Genomic DNA, 16,896 nt, shown 5'->3' on the forward strand with positions numbered 1-16,896 from the left:
ATGTCCATAGAAATGGGCTGATGCTCTGACCTGAGGGGAAGAGGTTCCATCAGCCCCGCTACCAGGGCTTCTAGTCGTTTGGCCAAATCCATGTGTTCTGAATCCGCTGGTGCAGCGGGGGACTCCATCCATGGGATCACTGGTATAGATTCCGGCCTGAAGGAGTCATTGTCATCCAGCTGGTGAGTGAAGCTGCTGACGTCCACAGTGGCAAAGGTTTCCACATAAGGACGCTGCAACTGGATGGTCTCAAACGTGTGTGTGGGAGGAGCCTCCACACACAGAATTATAATTCTGCACTCTGATCCATGTCTTCCTACAGTTAGGTCTCACTTTCAGAATAATGACTCTTAAACTGAGATCCTGTGACAAACATTGATAAGACTGATAATTACTAAATACTACTAATAATAATGGTAAAAAAATAATAGCAATAGCTGAATTAGAAATATCATCTAAAGTAAACACACAGCACAATAACAGTCTATTACTGACAGAATAATAAAATCACGATGTGTCTGGAGGGAAAGCTCCCACTGTAAAATACAATGATGGTTTTTTTCTGCTACTTTCTCTACTGTACTACAGTTCAAAGCGAACCTTTGACTTTGCTACACTTAATGTGTAGCGAACACTTCACTACACTTAATGTATAAAGTGTATAATTGGGTTCACTTGCTCAGCATGCTACATTTAAATACAGCTAAAATGTTGATTAATCAGTATTAATAATCCAATAATATAAAATATGATATAAAACTTTGAAATGAGCCAATCTGCATGATAAGCTCATATTTTGAGTTATTGTGCTGATAATACTTCTGAATCTGAGTTTCTTCACTTTCTTCAACAATTCTTTGAGGTGAACAATTTGACAATTAACAGAGCAGAGGAAATATGTTTTAGTAAAGTTTAGAGAGGTAATAAAATCCACTTCATAAGTGTTTAACTTGTACTGTGTTAAACAGACATTTACAGTGAGCTCATAAACCAGCTGTTAGAGGATTTATCTTATTGTTCACTGACGGCTGAGTTCGCTGACTAGCTTTGTGTAAAGTGGGTTTCTTCCAGGAGAGAGTGAGTGGTTCACACGGTGGAGTCAACAGGTGAAGTGAGCAGAAGTGAGTGAACACGTTCTATGGAGCCGCACAGACGGCGGCATGTAATAATTAGTATGAGATATGTTAATTATGGTCACCTGATATGAAATGGGTAACGTTGATAAATGTTTGTAATATTGTGTCATGCATGTAGTGTAATTATGCCCAGCCTGCATGGCCTGACAATACACCATACATTCATATTAATCAGAACCACAGCGCTGTGTAGGCCTATACATTTACAAACAATACAAAAAGTAAAGAAATAGACCTTCATTGTCTACAACAAAATCCATAAATCATTGTCTGACAAAAGTTGGCCTGTGTTACTGGAGAAACCATGAATTAATCAGTCTGTTGGCAAACAGCAATCATACACCAGAATATTTTAAGGTTTAGTCAAGATATTTTTATATTTATTTCATCTCCACAATAGTCCAATGCATTATAATGAATATAACATTGTATATTTATGCTCATCTCACTTATCATTTGCCGTCAAAGCTGTGAATATTGAACTCATGCTGAAGTTCTGCTGGTTGAGTTTCAAATGAAAAAAATAAGAACAGACGAAAGTTATTTTACAACAGATGGTGTTTTTTCATGTTCTAGCTTTAAAGTTATAGTCATGACCCAATAGGTACAGTATATGTTTGGCTACTGTAGGGTTAGGACTGATAAGATATAATTATGGTTGCATCACTCAATTCATTTTATCTTCCTCCAATATTATGCTATGATGTTATACTAGTTCAAATGTGAGTTTATATACGACATATGATAAGCATAACTTTAGGCTCCTCGGTTGATCTCCACATGGCTGTGCTCAGAAGGGTGACTACTGAAGATGTTCTGTCCAAAGTCATGTTCAGGAACAGCCGATCACATCGTGTCCCTCAAAAATGATGAGTGGGCTATGAGCAGTTTGATTAATAAAAATGTGCTATCATCATAGCAGAAACATTAGCCTACAATCAACTGTAGGATGTTGATGGATAACTTACTGAACTTAGAGAAGAGTATTTCCACCACTTCACAGAAAATAATATGTATTATGCTGATCAATTCTGGCTATCTATATCTATATTATGCTTAATTGACGGCATTAACTGTTAATTTACATGCAAAGGATGAGTATTTAACTGTATGTTACAGTTATTATGAAATACTGTTAGATACCATTGTAAATCCACAGTAAATTTACAGCAATTCATTACAGTGTAGAACATGTCAGAAGCACCACTGAAAGGTGCTATAAGATTTTCATCATTTCTATTGCCTCCATATGGCTCTCAACATAGTGACAGCTAAATACAAAACACTGTATGTAACTTTTTTTGAAGTTAATGGTACTATCATAGCCATGATTCTGTAGGGGCCCCTCGGTCCGTGTGGCTGGCTGTTTGTGTGTAAGTTTCTCAGCACAGGCCTGTATTCACAGCACGGGGACAGAGACGTGAGTTTGAAAATGGAAAAGCTGAGTGTGAATGGGCATGCCTGTCCCTGTGAAAAACACTGAGCCATTCAGCCCCGAAGTCTCTGGCCACTCTGACAAGTAACTGGTCTAAAAAGAGGAGAGAGGAGCTGGGCAGGCTGGGATGGGGGGTGAGCGGGTGGAAGGCTGGCCCTTAGGGCTGGGGGAGGTTTGGGTAGAAGTGGATCAAAGGACAACCTTCTCTTTCCCACTATGTTCATTATCACATATCCAAACAGTGACAGACTCTCCAGTCTAATGCTCTTCAGCGCTCATAACTGATGGGAATAAAAACTCACCCTTCTGAAACTTCTCTCTCACTTTTCTTCCATCCATGAAGGTTCATGGAGAACATTTAGGAAAAGTTCTGGAGAAAATGTTATATTATATTTTTGTCATCTAAAAAGAGAAATTAGTGCGCATTGACTTTATCTGTGGTTATTAAACCACTTGTTTCAGCTCTATTCCTCTCTGTTAACATCATTGTTGTGAAGTGAACTAATGTGTTAGGATTCTGATCATATTGGGCTCTTAGGTTTATTTTCTGTCTTCATTTCAGATGTGAGTGGGTGCGTTTGTTCAAAAGAGTTGTGCTTTGCCTTATAGTGCGCTTCATTTGCCTCTTTTATCAATTGTTACGGTTTCTGAACATATGAGACATGCTGGTTTTAACCACCTGTGGTTATATTAACATATAAGAGTCTGTTCATTCTTGCATATATATTTCTATTCTCTCTGAACACATTTCCTTTTTTTGGAGAAAGTTATGTGAGATGACTCCTCTGATTAGCTCTGCTCTTCTTTCTATTTCCTCGTCTCAGCCCCCTGTGTCACGGTGTGTGTAAATCTCACTCGAGTCAGGAAACTTGTCAGAATACTCATATTTGATTGGCTGAGCTGCATCACCTGATGTGATTTACAACGCATTGGTCGGTGTGTTTCCTGCACTGCTGAACAAGTACCGTAACAGCTGAATAAGATGCGCCGGTTAAAGTTTAAACTTTTTGTCTAAAATGAATAATTCCAAGTTATCTATCGGTTTTAGGTCCTGAGTCTGGATGCAACTGCGTCTAGGTCCGGATCCGGTCTGCCAGTTGGGGACCCCTGCCCTAGTGCACACTATTGAGATGGGCCCTAGTGCACGCTATTGAGACAGGCCCTCGTGCACACTATAATGACGACCCCGGTGCACACTATTATGATGGGCCCTAGTGGACCCTAACCCTTGAATCTCCTTACAACGCTTGAGATATCATGCAAACTAATTGTTTGTCTCTTTGTTTATTTGTTTGGTCTTGAACAGGGTACCTCCAAAAGTGTACATACAATTTGGTGGAAAGTAAAGCCATGAGCCAACGAAGAACTGAAAAAAGAGGAGTGAGATGCAAAATTCAAACTCATTTTCAGGATTCCTTTGCTTAAGACAAATCCATTGAGACTACAGATTTTCCACTGCTTTAATGTTTCATCATTGGTGAAATTTCATCAAATACTTGTACATCTGTTGATATACCATATTGTTTGCAAACTGGTTCCCTATTGCATGCATGTACAATATGACCTACAGCAAAATGGCATTAACTCAGTGGTCATAAGTCTGACTCACTTTCAAGTTTACATAATAGTGGTGCAGGCAGTGGTGTATAGTTAAGTCGTTTTTTTGGATATCTGTACTTTACTTTACTACTTATATTTCTGTTGACTTTTACTTTTACTTCACTACATTTTGCAAAGAAAACTGATACTTTTACTCCGATACATTTCCCCTGAAACCTTCGTTACTCGCTACAAAATCAAATCTATCTTTAGAAACAAAATGAATCATGAGACCAGCGTCGGGGACTGTGGTGGAACACAGACTGCAACAAGCAGGTTTGGTGAATCAGTGGTCCTAGCTTGCAAGTTAAATCATTGGTTAATCACGTTAATGCGCAATTGCAAACAAGTGCTCTCAAAGCCGCGGTGTTTTGATTCCCAGTGATGCCCAGGATGCTATATGCTATAGCTAGCGAGACTACATGAGTAGAATTCCACTCTACGATGACTGATTTCATGACGGAAGCAGAAATGGAAGCACCTGCTACTTCCGCAACAAACTACGGTGGTGACGAAGACCAACACCCGTGGATCGCTAGCGAGTTAGTGAGCTGAGGAAGTGTTGACAGTTGTGAGATTGTGTTGTCTCAGGATTGACAGGAGCCGCGAGAGCGCAGCTGTAGGGAAATCCTTCCCAGCTGTGTGTGAAGCTGAACACACCTCTACCTGCCTCAGCAGCCTGTGAAAGGCTATTTAGCATCGCAGGACTAGTCTTCAGCCCAAGAAGAGCGAGACGGAATTCTTGCAATTTTGAAAACCAACTTCTTTTGAAGATGAACAGGACATTTTTCAGGTTCAAGTAATGACTGTGTTGCTGCTTTAGTATTGATCATGTTTTGATATTTGAGTCATTTTGTGGATGATCAGATGGAGTTATGATGGCAGCAGTCGCCCAATTGCAGATTCAGCTTGAGCAAAACCTTTGTGTTCAAATCAGGCCCATAGGAGTTTACAAGGCAGGTGTCCTTTCTCTAAACACTGACCTGATGCATCAAGTGGATATTTTTTGCTGAACACAATATTATGCATTTGCCCTCTACATCCTCTAGTCAGTATGAGCATACTTATAAACGCACTGTTACAACTCCTTCATAGTGTCATATTGCGACTAGAGGAGAATTATGATGATAAATTCATAGTAGATGCAAAAGTATACTTATGTACAATATGTTATGTTGAACATTGTTGCTCCTGGATGGATCACAGCCAACACAATTATGTTCAACACAGCTCCTTGTCCTTGGTCATGGTGGCCACAGCACTTAAAATAATAAACTTCATAATTCTCAAAATTCTGACCCTTTGCTTTTTTATTAACAGCATTTACTTGTACTTTTACTTTCAATACTTAAGTACATTTAATATCAGAAAATTACTTTTGATACTTAAGTACAATAAATATCAGATACTTTAAGACTTTTACTCAAGTAGTATTCTAATAGGTGACTTTTTACTTTTACTGGAGTAGTTTTCCAGTAAGGTATCTTTACTTTTACTCAAGTATGGCTTTTGAGTACTTTATACACCACTGGGTGCAGGAATGACTTTTGCAATTTTGCGCTTCCAGTTCCATTGTCTCAAAGTCAATGGGTCAGAAACATCCATCTTCATATGTGCATATTATAAATAATGATCTAGTTCAGATCCATGATGCATTCAGTATTTATTTCTTTGCACATATTGTATAGTTTACTACTTACAGAACACTTGACCTGTATATAGACAATTTATTTCCTATTGTATTGTTGATAATTGGTGCTTTTTATATATTTAATATTTATGTAAAAAGCTATTCTTTCATTACTTGTGGACTTAACTGCCCTATGATTTACCTTTATTTGTCCAGCTTTGTTGTTGCTTTGGAAGCCCAACAATAACATTTATTTTGTTGATAAATAGTAGTAGTTTTTTTCAAAAGGAGAAATTAAAAAGTCATGAATATAGCAAAACTCATTAATTAATTTGCCAATATGGCCACAAATGTTCTCAAGCAAATACAATATAAGCAAGGTATCAATTTCAAAAATGTATCCGTCCGATGTGTGCTACGAGTTAAAAGGGTAGCTTCACATTTTTCTGTTAAAAGGGTAGCTTCACATTTTTCTGTCTGGCCGGTATGAATGTTTTCAGCAAGCGAAGCCTGTTTCAGTGTTCACATGGCCACCTGACAGGTTGACTTCCAGACAGGAGATAAAAGTAAAAAGTGAATCTATCCTTTTATCTGACACTATCCGTAATGTCCAGTAGATGGCGAACATGCACTTCCAATAACCACCACGGGCTCATATTGTAGGAAACTGTAGCACCAAATCAAATGCCATTTATTGCAACTTGTTTTTACATTTAATAGCTAGACTGGATATGTACTGCAGATATCCGTACTTTAATTATTCCTAAGAAAAGTGACGTCACCTTTGCCATTCATGTATATTGGCTTTCAGATACAGACACTCACAATTCCGTTTTTGATATCTAGAATAAACATTCTGGACATCTGCAATATAATTCTTCATAGGAAAAACTATTTTCATATATCTACTATCCTATTGTTATAGGCCATCATTTCAATTTCTTCTATCAATCATGTATTGTGACTAGTAAATGTACTTATGGATATCAACACCTGACATTATTGCTATAGTAAAAATGCAATTTCAGATATCAAAAATTTAAATTATGACTAGAAACAATGTCATTGTATATATCTACAAATGTATTGTGGATATCTGTCCTGAATATCCAAAAAGATAATAACTAAGTTATGATTAGCAACAATTATATAATAGATATCTGAAATTGGAGTTTTTCCTTGTAAGAATTATTTTGCAGATATCCAATATTTTCACTATAGATGTCAAACATATCAAAAATAAAACTGTGGATAGGACAAACGTCAGCGTGGATATCTGAAATGTTATTTTAGACCAGGAAGAATCAAATGACAGATAACTACAATAGACTATGTATCCAGTCCAGCTATTTAATGTTAAAACGGCCACACAAACACTAGTGTAAAAAGTATAAATATAGCAATATCATGAAGCAATTTAAATGAAATAAAAATATGAACTTAACTCTACTTATTTTCTTCGTCACGTCACGTCACGCGCCAGTTAACTTCATACGTGCGCGCTTCCGTAAAGCAGTGATAAAGATGGCGGCCTCCGCCGCACTAGGTAAGCCGACTTCACCGACAGTTCAGACAGTATATTTTCATTGATTTTCCCTAGGAGGTATAATCTCCAGTACGCCACATTAGGTGCGCAATAGTTTTGCAAGTGCAAGAGTCCAGCTGCGAAGGAATTTTGACGGTTTAAAACATTAAATTTAGCTTGAGAAAATGCTGTCATATGCTGCTAGCTAGCTAGCTCGTTGGCTGGCTAAACTGGCCCACAGTCTTTGAGGAACATTCCGCACATCGGCAACAACTTTTGATTTACCAATATGAAGCTATCCGGTCAAAAGACAAGGCTTCATATGGAGTCACCGCACACCACAAAGCCCATGTGTCTGGGGGTATCTGTGGGTTTCTCTGTTCGCAAGGCGGTGACGCCCCTGACTAGCTTGATAGCTGGAGGAACTTGTTTGCTTAGATAACGTTAGCTAGGCAGCAACTGTAGAATCGCGGCTATCCGGAAGAAATTCTGAAAAGTAAAAGGTATTTAACCCTTGCTGCTAATGTCACGGGACCAGTCACCCGCAGCGGTATGTTTTTAACATTAAAAATAAGTAGGTAACCCCGTTAAATGGCTAGCAACGGCGATTTAGTATTTCACCCCTGGCTACCCCAAAGCTAATAACTTCACTTTACCATTCAAACACTGTCCGTCTGAGGACCCTGCTGTCACGAATGAAGGCTCAAAGTACAGTCTTATTATATACATATTCACGGCAATTTGATAATGTACTAGTGTAAACCCAAGTACGTTTTACTGAATATGTGTGGTCAGTTTAAAAGTGGATGTCGCAGATTGTGTTTGGCCATCAATGTGTTACAGATGGCCCTTTTTTCGCAGCCTGCCATTATGGCCGACACGTATTTAATTAGCCGCTTTTGGAATTTGTGCTCTAAATGAAGAAATATAATTTGATCATTTTGACATCATGTAATATAAATAATGTTGTCCTTCAATGTTTGACACTGTATATTTTCATTTTTAAAGATGGAATTTGTGATAATGACATTATAGGTGAACGTCAAAGTAGATGCATGTTCTTTTATGAAGTCCTGTCTGCATGACCACACACTGCTCAGGTGACGTTGGGTCAGGGTTTTTTCCTGGCTCATACTCTGGAGGAGGGTGGTACCGTCCTGATCATGTGCATGTTCTTGTGCTACTTTCAGACCCGACAAACGTACCCCATCTCGTCAGCAACATGAATTATTACTTTTTAACTGCCTGTAATAACCAGGCGAGGTGTGCGCTCACGATCCTCCACGCGAGCTGGCGTGTAAAGTAGTCGCTGATTCTGCGAGGCCAAGTGTTAATTTAATAAATTCAACATACTTGGATGCAAAAGAAACATACAGCCACAAAATATGCACTGCTGCCTTAGGGAAACAAGACTTGGTCAGAACCAAGGCTGGACCATGTATGGTCAGCCGTCTCAGGCGTTTTCAACTGTCAACAGTGCAATCACACCTTTTTGACCTGGAACATGAATGTAGAAAGTTACATTAAACTAACAAAACAGTCGTTAATCATCATGCCCAACTGAGTCATTTCCTGAGTCATAGTGTGGTTAGCAGGTTGATACTATGTTATAGTAGAAATCACTGACAGATTGAACTATTAGAATCATTTTATACTATCAGTTTTTAAAATGATAAGTGACTCTAGTTGGTTTTATTTTTCACACACACCTTCCTACAGCTTTAGTCAGCAACCTCTGTTCAGGGAAAGTATTGTATATGATTGAATTACCTTAAGTGTGAATAGAAATAATTCACGTCATGATCCTTTTTCTCTCTGTGTGTGTGTGCGTGTAGGCTGTGTAGTTCCACGCAGCTTTCGGCTGCTGGAGGAGCTGGAGGAAGGTCAGAAGGGAGGTGGAGACGGCACAGTGAGCTGGGGCCTCGTGAGTGACGACGACATGACACTAACTCAGTGGAATGGCATGATCATCGGCCCTCCCAAGGTGAGCCGCCCAAAGGGCCTACGACGCTCTTGCATCACACAGCTTTTCTCTCCAGCACTGGATTTAAAAATGGGATAAGAACACATTTTCTTGAAAGACAAGAAGGGGATCATCTAACTCTTGGCAGCACTTTTCAAAGTTTTACAATAAGAAAGCCTTTGAGCCCTCCAAACGCTAACTGTGTCAGGTTGTTCCTAATCAGTAGAGTTCTCATTTCATTTAGAACCATGTTGCTTGTGCTAACCTGAATCAATGGCTTGTCTCATAAGAAATGGCAGTAAAATGGTAAACAGAGGCTGAGTTACATACTCATAGTAGTGAGGGCTGGGTGTGAATTCAATATGGCGGTTAAAAAAAAAAAAACCATTTGCAAAATGGTTTATTTATTTTTTTCTCATTTATTTTAAGAGACACAGTCCTCCTGCTGGGGACCGAGGTAGCATTTTTCCTTTGGGAAACTGGTAGTGGTGATCGGCACATCTGGGGGATGCCGTCAAATGTCAAACATATATGGAAACACATCCGTCATCCTACAACACACCGGCCTCGTCTGATACACAACTCTCTCTCTCTGTGTTGCTGCTGTAGCTGACCGGGAAGCTCTGCCTTGTCATTTGTGTTGGTTCAGCTTGTTGTGCTAACCTCAGGTCATGTTGCTAAGGGCGTACAGCATCGCACTGACGGCTTGGTACCGTTGCAGCACCTTCTATTGGGTTGGTGCTCTCAGAACTGTAAAAAAGACCAGGCACCGCAACTGTGTGGAAATTTAGCATATGATGGGTGCATGTCATTAAAGTGAAACTTTTCATCCAAAACACACTCACCCTATAATTTGATTTAAAATTTAAAGCAAAAATGTTGTGACCTCTGATTTCTGTGACATTTCAGATCCACTTCTTTGTACATGCCGCTGGTGGATTTACATGGGAACGAGCTATATGAGGCGATGGTTTTGTTTGTCAGTCAGTTGGGCCATTAAGCTTTTCATTCAGCATACCAGGGTCTGCCCCCACGGCTGAATGCACTGAGGAGCTGGATGTGTTGAGTTTGTGTAGCTTCTGTTGTAGCGCCCTAGAAGCTCTGAGGTGGAAGGTGCAGGTTTTCCTGAGCGCCAACATTGTGGGTGGTTGTGCTTCCTTTGGTGGCACTTGCATACTCTCTACAACGTTAAGATGATGTTCTACTTCCTTGTGTGGTTGAGAAGAAAAGACCAAAATGCAGGCATGCACTAGTTAGTTTGTGTTTTTGCAGTATTGAATGTGGCAGCCTTGATCCTCGTACCGCTGTGCTACAGGAACAAAGTAGACAGCATATATAAATGTAAGGTTGCAATGGCAGTAAGTTGGGGTGTGAGTCCCCAAGGTGACTTTAGCATTTGTAGCTGTTTCTCCTATTTTCCATCAGCTAGAATATTATCTATTTCTATGCAGTTACCTTGATGCTTGTCATCGGTGCCACTGGGTCAGATTGTGAAATCCTTCTGATTCACACCTCCACATTTCCCTGACTCACTCTGTGAGCTAACCTGTCACCGTTTCTTTGATTGCAGACCGTCTACGATGGAAGGATATACAGTCTGAGAATAGAATGTGGATCCAGGTACCCGGAGCATCCCCCTCATGTCCGCTTTGTGAACAAGATCAACATGAGCTGCGTACACGGTTCAAACGGTGGGGTGAGTATCCAGATTTCACCTCTCATCCGTTCTCACCTGTCTGGTCAGCAGTCTAAGTTGGTCATTCATTTCAAGTATTTATTGGTGTGCTGTGCACTGAATCAGACATACACATCATTTACAGAGTCATGCTCTGCTAGTAGGTGCTGCCAGTTGGGTTCGAGACTTGACTTATGCTTCTGTCTCTGTGGTAGCTTTTAGTAGTAAGTTGTTAGGAACCCTGTGATTTAGGAACGTTGTACCGCCATTAATGGTACAGTGAGACTCGACAGGTTACAAGTTTTATATGGCCTGTTTCTTTCACTGGTCCCATTTTAGGTAGATTGTATTATTTTCTATCGGAAAATGAAACAGGGTTTGTCATCAGTGAACTCTCCGTAGCATGGAATGGCCTTGACCAGCCATTGTATTTAGGAAAGGCTAACAGATGTCAATTTAAATATGAACCCTACAGACTAATCCACTGAATCCGATGAATCCGTCGTCACATTGACCTACAGAGCGTCGCTGTGAAGCAGACACGGCATAAAGTAGTCCTGCTTATTGTTTCGCCCGCCACATTGTCAGCAATGGTCTAAACACAAGCAGATGGTAAAGTAGGTAAAGATAGTTACAAGTGCTGAGAATCTCAGTCTATTTTACCATTTTGATTTAGATTCAGTGGCCGTATATTTACAAAGTATCTTCTGTTACCTTCAGGACTCCTCCTAAATAGTTCTACAGATTCAGAGCTAAAAGTTTCATCTTAAAACCTTTTCACAAAGCTGCCAGGAGTCACTTTTAGTCAGGCACCAAGAGAACCGCTAAGCTAAGAGAGAGGGGTGAAGTTGACCCAAGTAATAGCACATAGTGTGCATGAAATCAGCTTTATCCATTTAGTTATTGAAACCAGAAACCATTTTTATTGTCGTATACATATACACATACACGAAATTTGCCTTCTGCATTTGACCCATCCCTGTATATAGGTAGCAGTGGGCTGCCAATGATAGGCGCCCGGGGAGCGCGTGGTGAATAATTGTTTAATGTACACTTAAGGAACTGTCAAACAAATGTGGTCTGAAGAGGGCATCTGTGTTTTGATGGAGTAGTGAGAGTTGTGCAAACCATCATCTGTGGTGTAATTGGATGAACTGCCCCACCACTAATACATTAATAAAAGCATGTGACTGACTATAAGCAGGGCTCAGTGACTGATGAGTCCTCTGCCTCAGAATGTGGTCCTGTGCAGGCTGCTCTCATCCCAAAAATGAATGCACCATAATTCATAGATATCCCTCAAAATGTTTTTGTAAGTTATGCACGCAATCTTGAACGAGGAAGTATAAAGCCCCCAACAAACTGGCGGGGTCCAACAAACACTAATCACCCAGGAGACCGCTGTTTGCTCCCCGCGTGGAATGAGAAGTTAACTTTGATTCATTTGTCACATTACTTGTGTAGTTCTTTTAACCAAAACGACAATCTCTTCCTAAACATAACTCAGTAGTTTTCTTGCCTAAGTTGCTTCCTGTCAAAACGGAAGTTTATTTTTGAAAAGTCCTCTTGCATGTAACAAGTGGAAAGTGACATGCATTGCTTGCTTTTGGAAAAAAAGTTAAAGAGTAACTTTTCATACAAGATATCATATGAACCACTGTATGAGGATAGGTTGTCATGTGTGTGTCAGAGGAAGCACATGTGAGGAATGTTGCCATGCTTTTATATTGCAGTGTTGAGGTGTGAAAAGTGTCACCAAACTTGCGACTGCATTCAGCTCACCGTCGCCCAGACTCACTGTGACGTAGTCCCGCCCCCTCTCGAGCTTTCTCTGCAGATGGCGCACACACACGCACACACACACACACACACACACACACACACACTGGCTCAGACAGGCTCATACTCTGTAGGGCCAACATTATTCTGTTGGTACCCTAAAAACGTTCAGTACCCAAACCCCAACTTCTCTCACACTCAGGAGCTAGTTTAGCCCTAAAATGCTTTTTAGACCAAAAACATTTTTAGAAGTCACTCCTAACTTTGCCAGATTTCTTCTTGTTACTTTTGTTTTCTAAAAGTGGTCCTCTTAAAATCATTTAATTGCATTCTTTGTGACAACACACAGGATTGGCTACATTGAAGCCAGGCTCTAAATGTCTCTCTTGTTGAGGCCTTAATAAAAAGGATCTCCTTCTCTCCTCTCAGGTGGACATAAAGGCGCTGTCGGCACTCTACAGGTGGAGAAACTCCTACAACATCCGGATGGTGCTGCAGGAGCTCAGACAGCACATGATGCTAAAAGAGAACAGCCGGCTCTCCCAGCCACCCGAAGGCCAGGTGTACAGCAACTGAGGACCTGCTGCTATCCCTCCCTGTCTCTCTCACACACACACGCACACAAATCTACCACTGTCAAACTACATCATGTTATCCAAGACTCTCCACTCCCTCCCCTCAGCAGCCTCCCATTGGACAGAGAGAGGGATGTGCATCCAGACAGCCCCCAACACAAATAATGTACATCTCACTCATGTTATTTTGTCTTATCTCGTGTGTTCTACATCCAGATTGTAAAATAATCAATGACCTGATTGAGTGTACCAATAATGCGAGTGTGTGCTGCGTTCTTCACTTAGTCCCTGTTGGGTAGTGCAGTGAGGGATTTGAATCAACTCAGCAAAACAAATCGACTTGTGTAACCCCCCCCCCCCCCCGACCTAAATGTTTGCATCATTTGCGGGTCCCCTCATGGAGATAAAAATAAAAGTAGCCCACACAGTGCTTCGCGTCGGTCTCAAATTCCCCAGCTTTCGCAAAATCCCGACGATGTGAAATTCACGGGTTTCCCCTCAAACAACTGCATGTCCAGGACACAGGAAATAACTGTTACTAGACATTCAGCAACGTATGTATCAACAGGGCTCTGCTGGCTCATCACTCATGTTCTCCGACTAGTCTTCTGTGTGCCATATGGTTCATAGCGCTTTGTGATGGTGATTGATTGTTAGCAGCCAGTGGGAGGGAGGGGGGGTGTGGGGGGAGGAGAGGAACATAGTTTATGTGCTCGGCACCTCATCACCACTGTACTGTGGCCCGGGCCGAGCTGCGTATTTGTTTGCTTTTGTTTGTCTGCTGTTTTTGGGTTCTTGTTTGGGTTTCTTCAGTCTCTGGGCCAACCTGTGTCTCCTCTCTCACACAGTGAACGCTCACTCAACGCAATGTACGACTTTGGATGTTTATTTTTTATGACGGGTTGAATCTAATCAGGGTGATGGTGACCTTTTGCATGGTTTTATTTGAATTAAACGTTATTACTTTTGCACGCGTTTGTGTCGTGATTCTTCAGGGTAACTTTCAGTACGCTGAAGTGGTTTCTTGTGACTTAAGTAAGTAAATGTAGTTCTAAGCCAACCTCAGTAGCTCACCTTGTAAATGGCAGGTTCAGTTTCTCAAGCCTGTCTTAAAACAATATTTAGGTGCCCATATGAGAGGTGAAGCAGGTTTTTGCTTGCTTCTTGTAAATTAATGGTCAAAATAGAAGCAACAGGCCAAGATTCACGCTCACTTACTTCTTATGAGTCCAAGTCCAAAAATGTTGGATCCTACATTTTACATTATTCATTCAGCAGCATCTATTACGCTCCAGCTCCCAATGTGTAATGCTGGCTTTCTATTCTGAGGGATTTTTCTCAAATATGATAAAGCCACTCTAGTCAGAAACTTTATTGTCCATGATGTGGAACATTTTCTTTGACTTTTACCACAACCAACATGAATTAGAAATAAGACCATGGTAGAACAGTAAAGACACTGGGAAGAGTTAAATAACTGTTGTACACTGATGTGTGTGTGTACAATCAGTGGAGTTCCCTAACTATGCCACTTTTAGACTTATTGTGCTAACAGACAATGTGATGAAAAACCCAAACATACCACAAAGTGTATCCACATAACCGCTTTTGGTGCTCGTATGCACCCAACCTGTTACAATTTTGTCGTGGCAAAAAAGTTCCTATTGTCATTCATGTTAAAGAATAATAGTCTCTTCGATCACAAGTGGAGAGGCATCAGTGGTGAAAGTAAGCTGTGTGGAGTTTAGTTGCTGGGCGTGTCTCTGGGCTGAAGTGAGATGCTTCTCTAAGTGTAACCAGAAGCAGCATCCCCATTCAGCAGCTGTTGGTGCTGCTATCTGCCCTCTTCTCTGCAGGGAAACGGGACAAAGAGAGGCACGTGACCCGAGCTTGGGGCAGAAAAGATTGGTGAATCAATCACAGTGGGTGATACAGCCGGGTGCCCTTCACTCCCTTACATACTATACACAAAAGCTTTTATGGACTCTCGAGGAGAAATTATCCGCTAGATTCAATGCTGTATACAACTAAGCTGACTCCTGGCGATACATGGTTCCTGATCGACATGGATGGATCACTGAATGACCCAACCGGACACGGGCCCAGAGGACCAGTGTCATTAGACTCTGCGGCCTTCACCTACAAAATGTCCCTCAAAAAGACACGTGCCAACCAGGAAGAGACATAAAACAACTACAAATTGATACAAAGACACTCAAAAGGCTTCAAAGAGACACAAGTGACTACATAGACACAAAGCAACTGCAAAGAGACACAAAATGACTACAAAGAGAAACGAATGACTACATAGAGACTCAAAATGACTACAAAGACACAAAGCAAATAAAAGGAGACAAAACAACAGAAAAGAGGCTTAGCAACTCTAAAGTTGGTAGTAGGAGTGGTGGTGGGACCTTTTGCATGTCGGGACCCCATTGTCTCATAATCCACCCATGCATATCAATTATAAAACTAGAAAATTCCTAAAGAAATGTTGACAGTGTGGCTTCTACTGCCCGAAGAAATCGCAATATATACACACGCCAATGTTACCGGTAGTGTCATTCAGGTTAAATTGAGATAGCGCTACTCTCTTTTCTGCATTTTAGATTCATACTCTTGGATTGAATCTTGTATTTGTAGTAATAATAGTGATGGTATCAGTAATAGCAGTAGTAGTAATAGTAGCAACAGCAAAAGTTGCAGTAGAAGTAGTAGTAGTAGCAGTAGTAGTAGTAGTGATACTAGAAATATTAGTAGCAGTATTAGTAAGAGCATTCATTGTTTCAACAAAAAAGCCTAATTTTGAGCTTAACGTTTAAATACAGTTAATCCATGAGGCTTTTATTTTGAAAGGGTGGGACTGGGTGGGTGAGAGAGGGAGAGGAGACAGAATCATAATGTTTGACACTAAAATGAGAGGCTTCATCACAAGCATTCCAGTTAGAATTCATTCTGTGGGGCTTTTAATTTGAAATGGTGGGAGGGGGGGGGGGGTGGGGAAGTCCTCTAAAAATATCTAAGACCTGAAAGACTGTATGATAGAGAGAGACACAGAGAGGGAGAGGGAGACAGACAGAAAAATAGACAGAGAGGAGAGAGAGGCTGAGTGAGACAGGCAGACAGACAGTTAGATGGACTGAGTGAGTGGGGGAGAGAGACAGACAGACAGACAGACAGACAGTTAGATGGACTGAGTGAGTGGGGGAGAGAGACAGACAGACAGACAGTTAGATGGACTGAGTGAGTGGGGGAGAGAGACAGACAGACAGACAGTTAGATGGACTGAGTGAGTGGGAGAGTGAGACAGGCAGATAGACAGTTATAGGCTTTTATTTTAAAATGGGGGGGGGGGGGGGGGGGGGGTCCTCTAAAAGCCTCCAAGACCTGAATGACTGTATGAGAGAGAGACACACACAGAGAGATAGAGGGAGAGGAGTGTATGTGCGTGTGTGTCTCAGTGCCTCTGTGTGTTTATCAACATCACTAATGAGCTCATATAAACACCTGTGTGCTTGGGTGCATGTTGGTGATTGGAGCACCTGTGTGTTAGAGGCTAACTAGAAAATTCCTAAAGAA

General features: G+C 40.9%; 1 protein-coding gene across 1 annotated transcript; it reads left to right on the plus strand.

Annotated features, from left to right (window-relative positions):
• The first annotated feature begins 7,306 nt into the window (after positions 1 to 7,306).
• On the plus strand, positions 7,307 to 14,285 carry LOC142955380 (ubiquitin-conjugating enzyme E2 variant 1-like). The gene is made up of 4 exons (XM_076096880.1): positions 7,307 to 7,346; positions 9,161 to 9,309; positions 10,859 to 10,984; positions 13,172 to 14,285. The coding sequence occupies exons 1-4, from the start codon at positions 7,325 to 7,327 to the stop codon at positions 13,316 to 13,318; spliced, it is 444 nt and encodes a 147-aa protein (XP_075952995.1). The 5' UTR covers positions 7,307 to 7,324; the 3' UTR covers positions 13,319 to 14,285.
• The last annotated feature ends 2,611 nt before the right edge of the window (positions 14,286 to 16,896 follow it).

Source organism: Anarhichas minor, unplaced genomic scaffold (assembly GCF_050575085.1).
Source record: "Anarhichas minor isolate MPS153535 unplaced genomic scaffold, ASM5057508v1 ptg000023l, whole genome shotgun sequence".
NCBI lineage: Eukaryota > Metazoa > Chordata > Actinopteri > Perciformes > Anarhichadidae > Anarhichas > Anarhichas minor.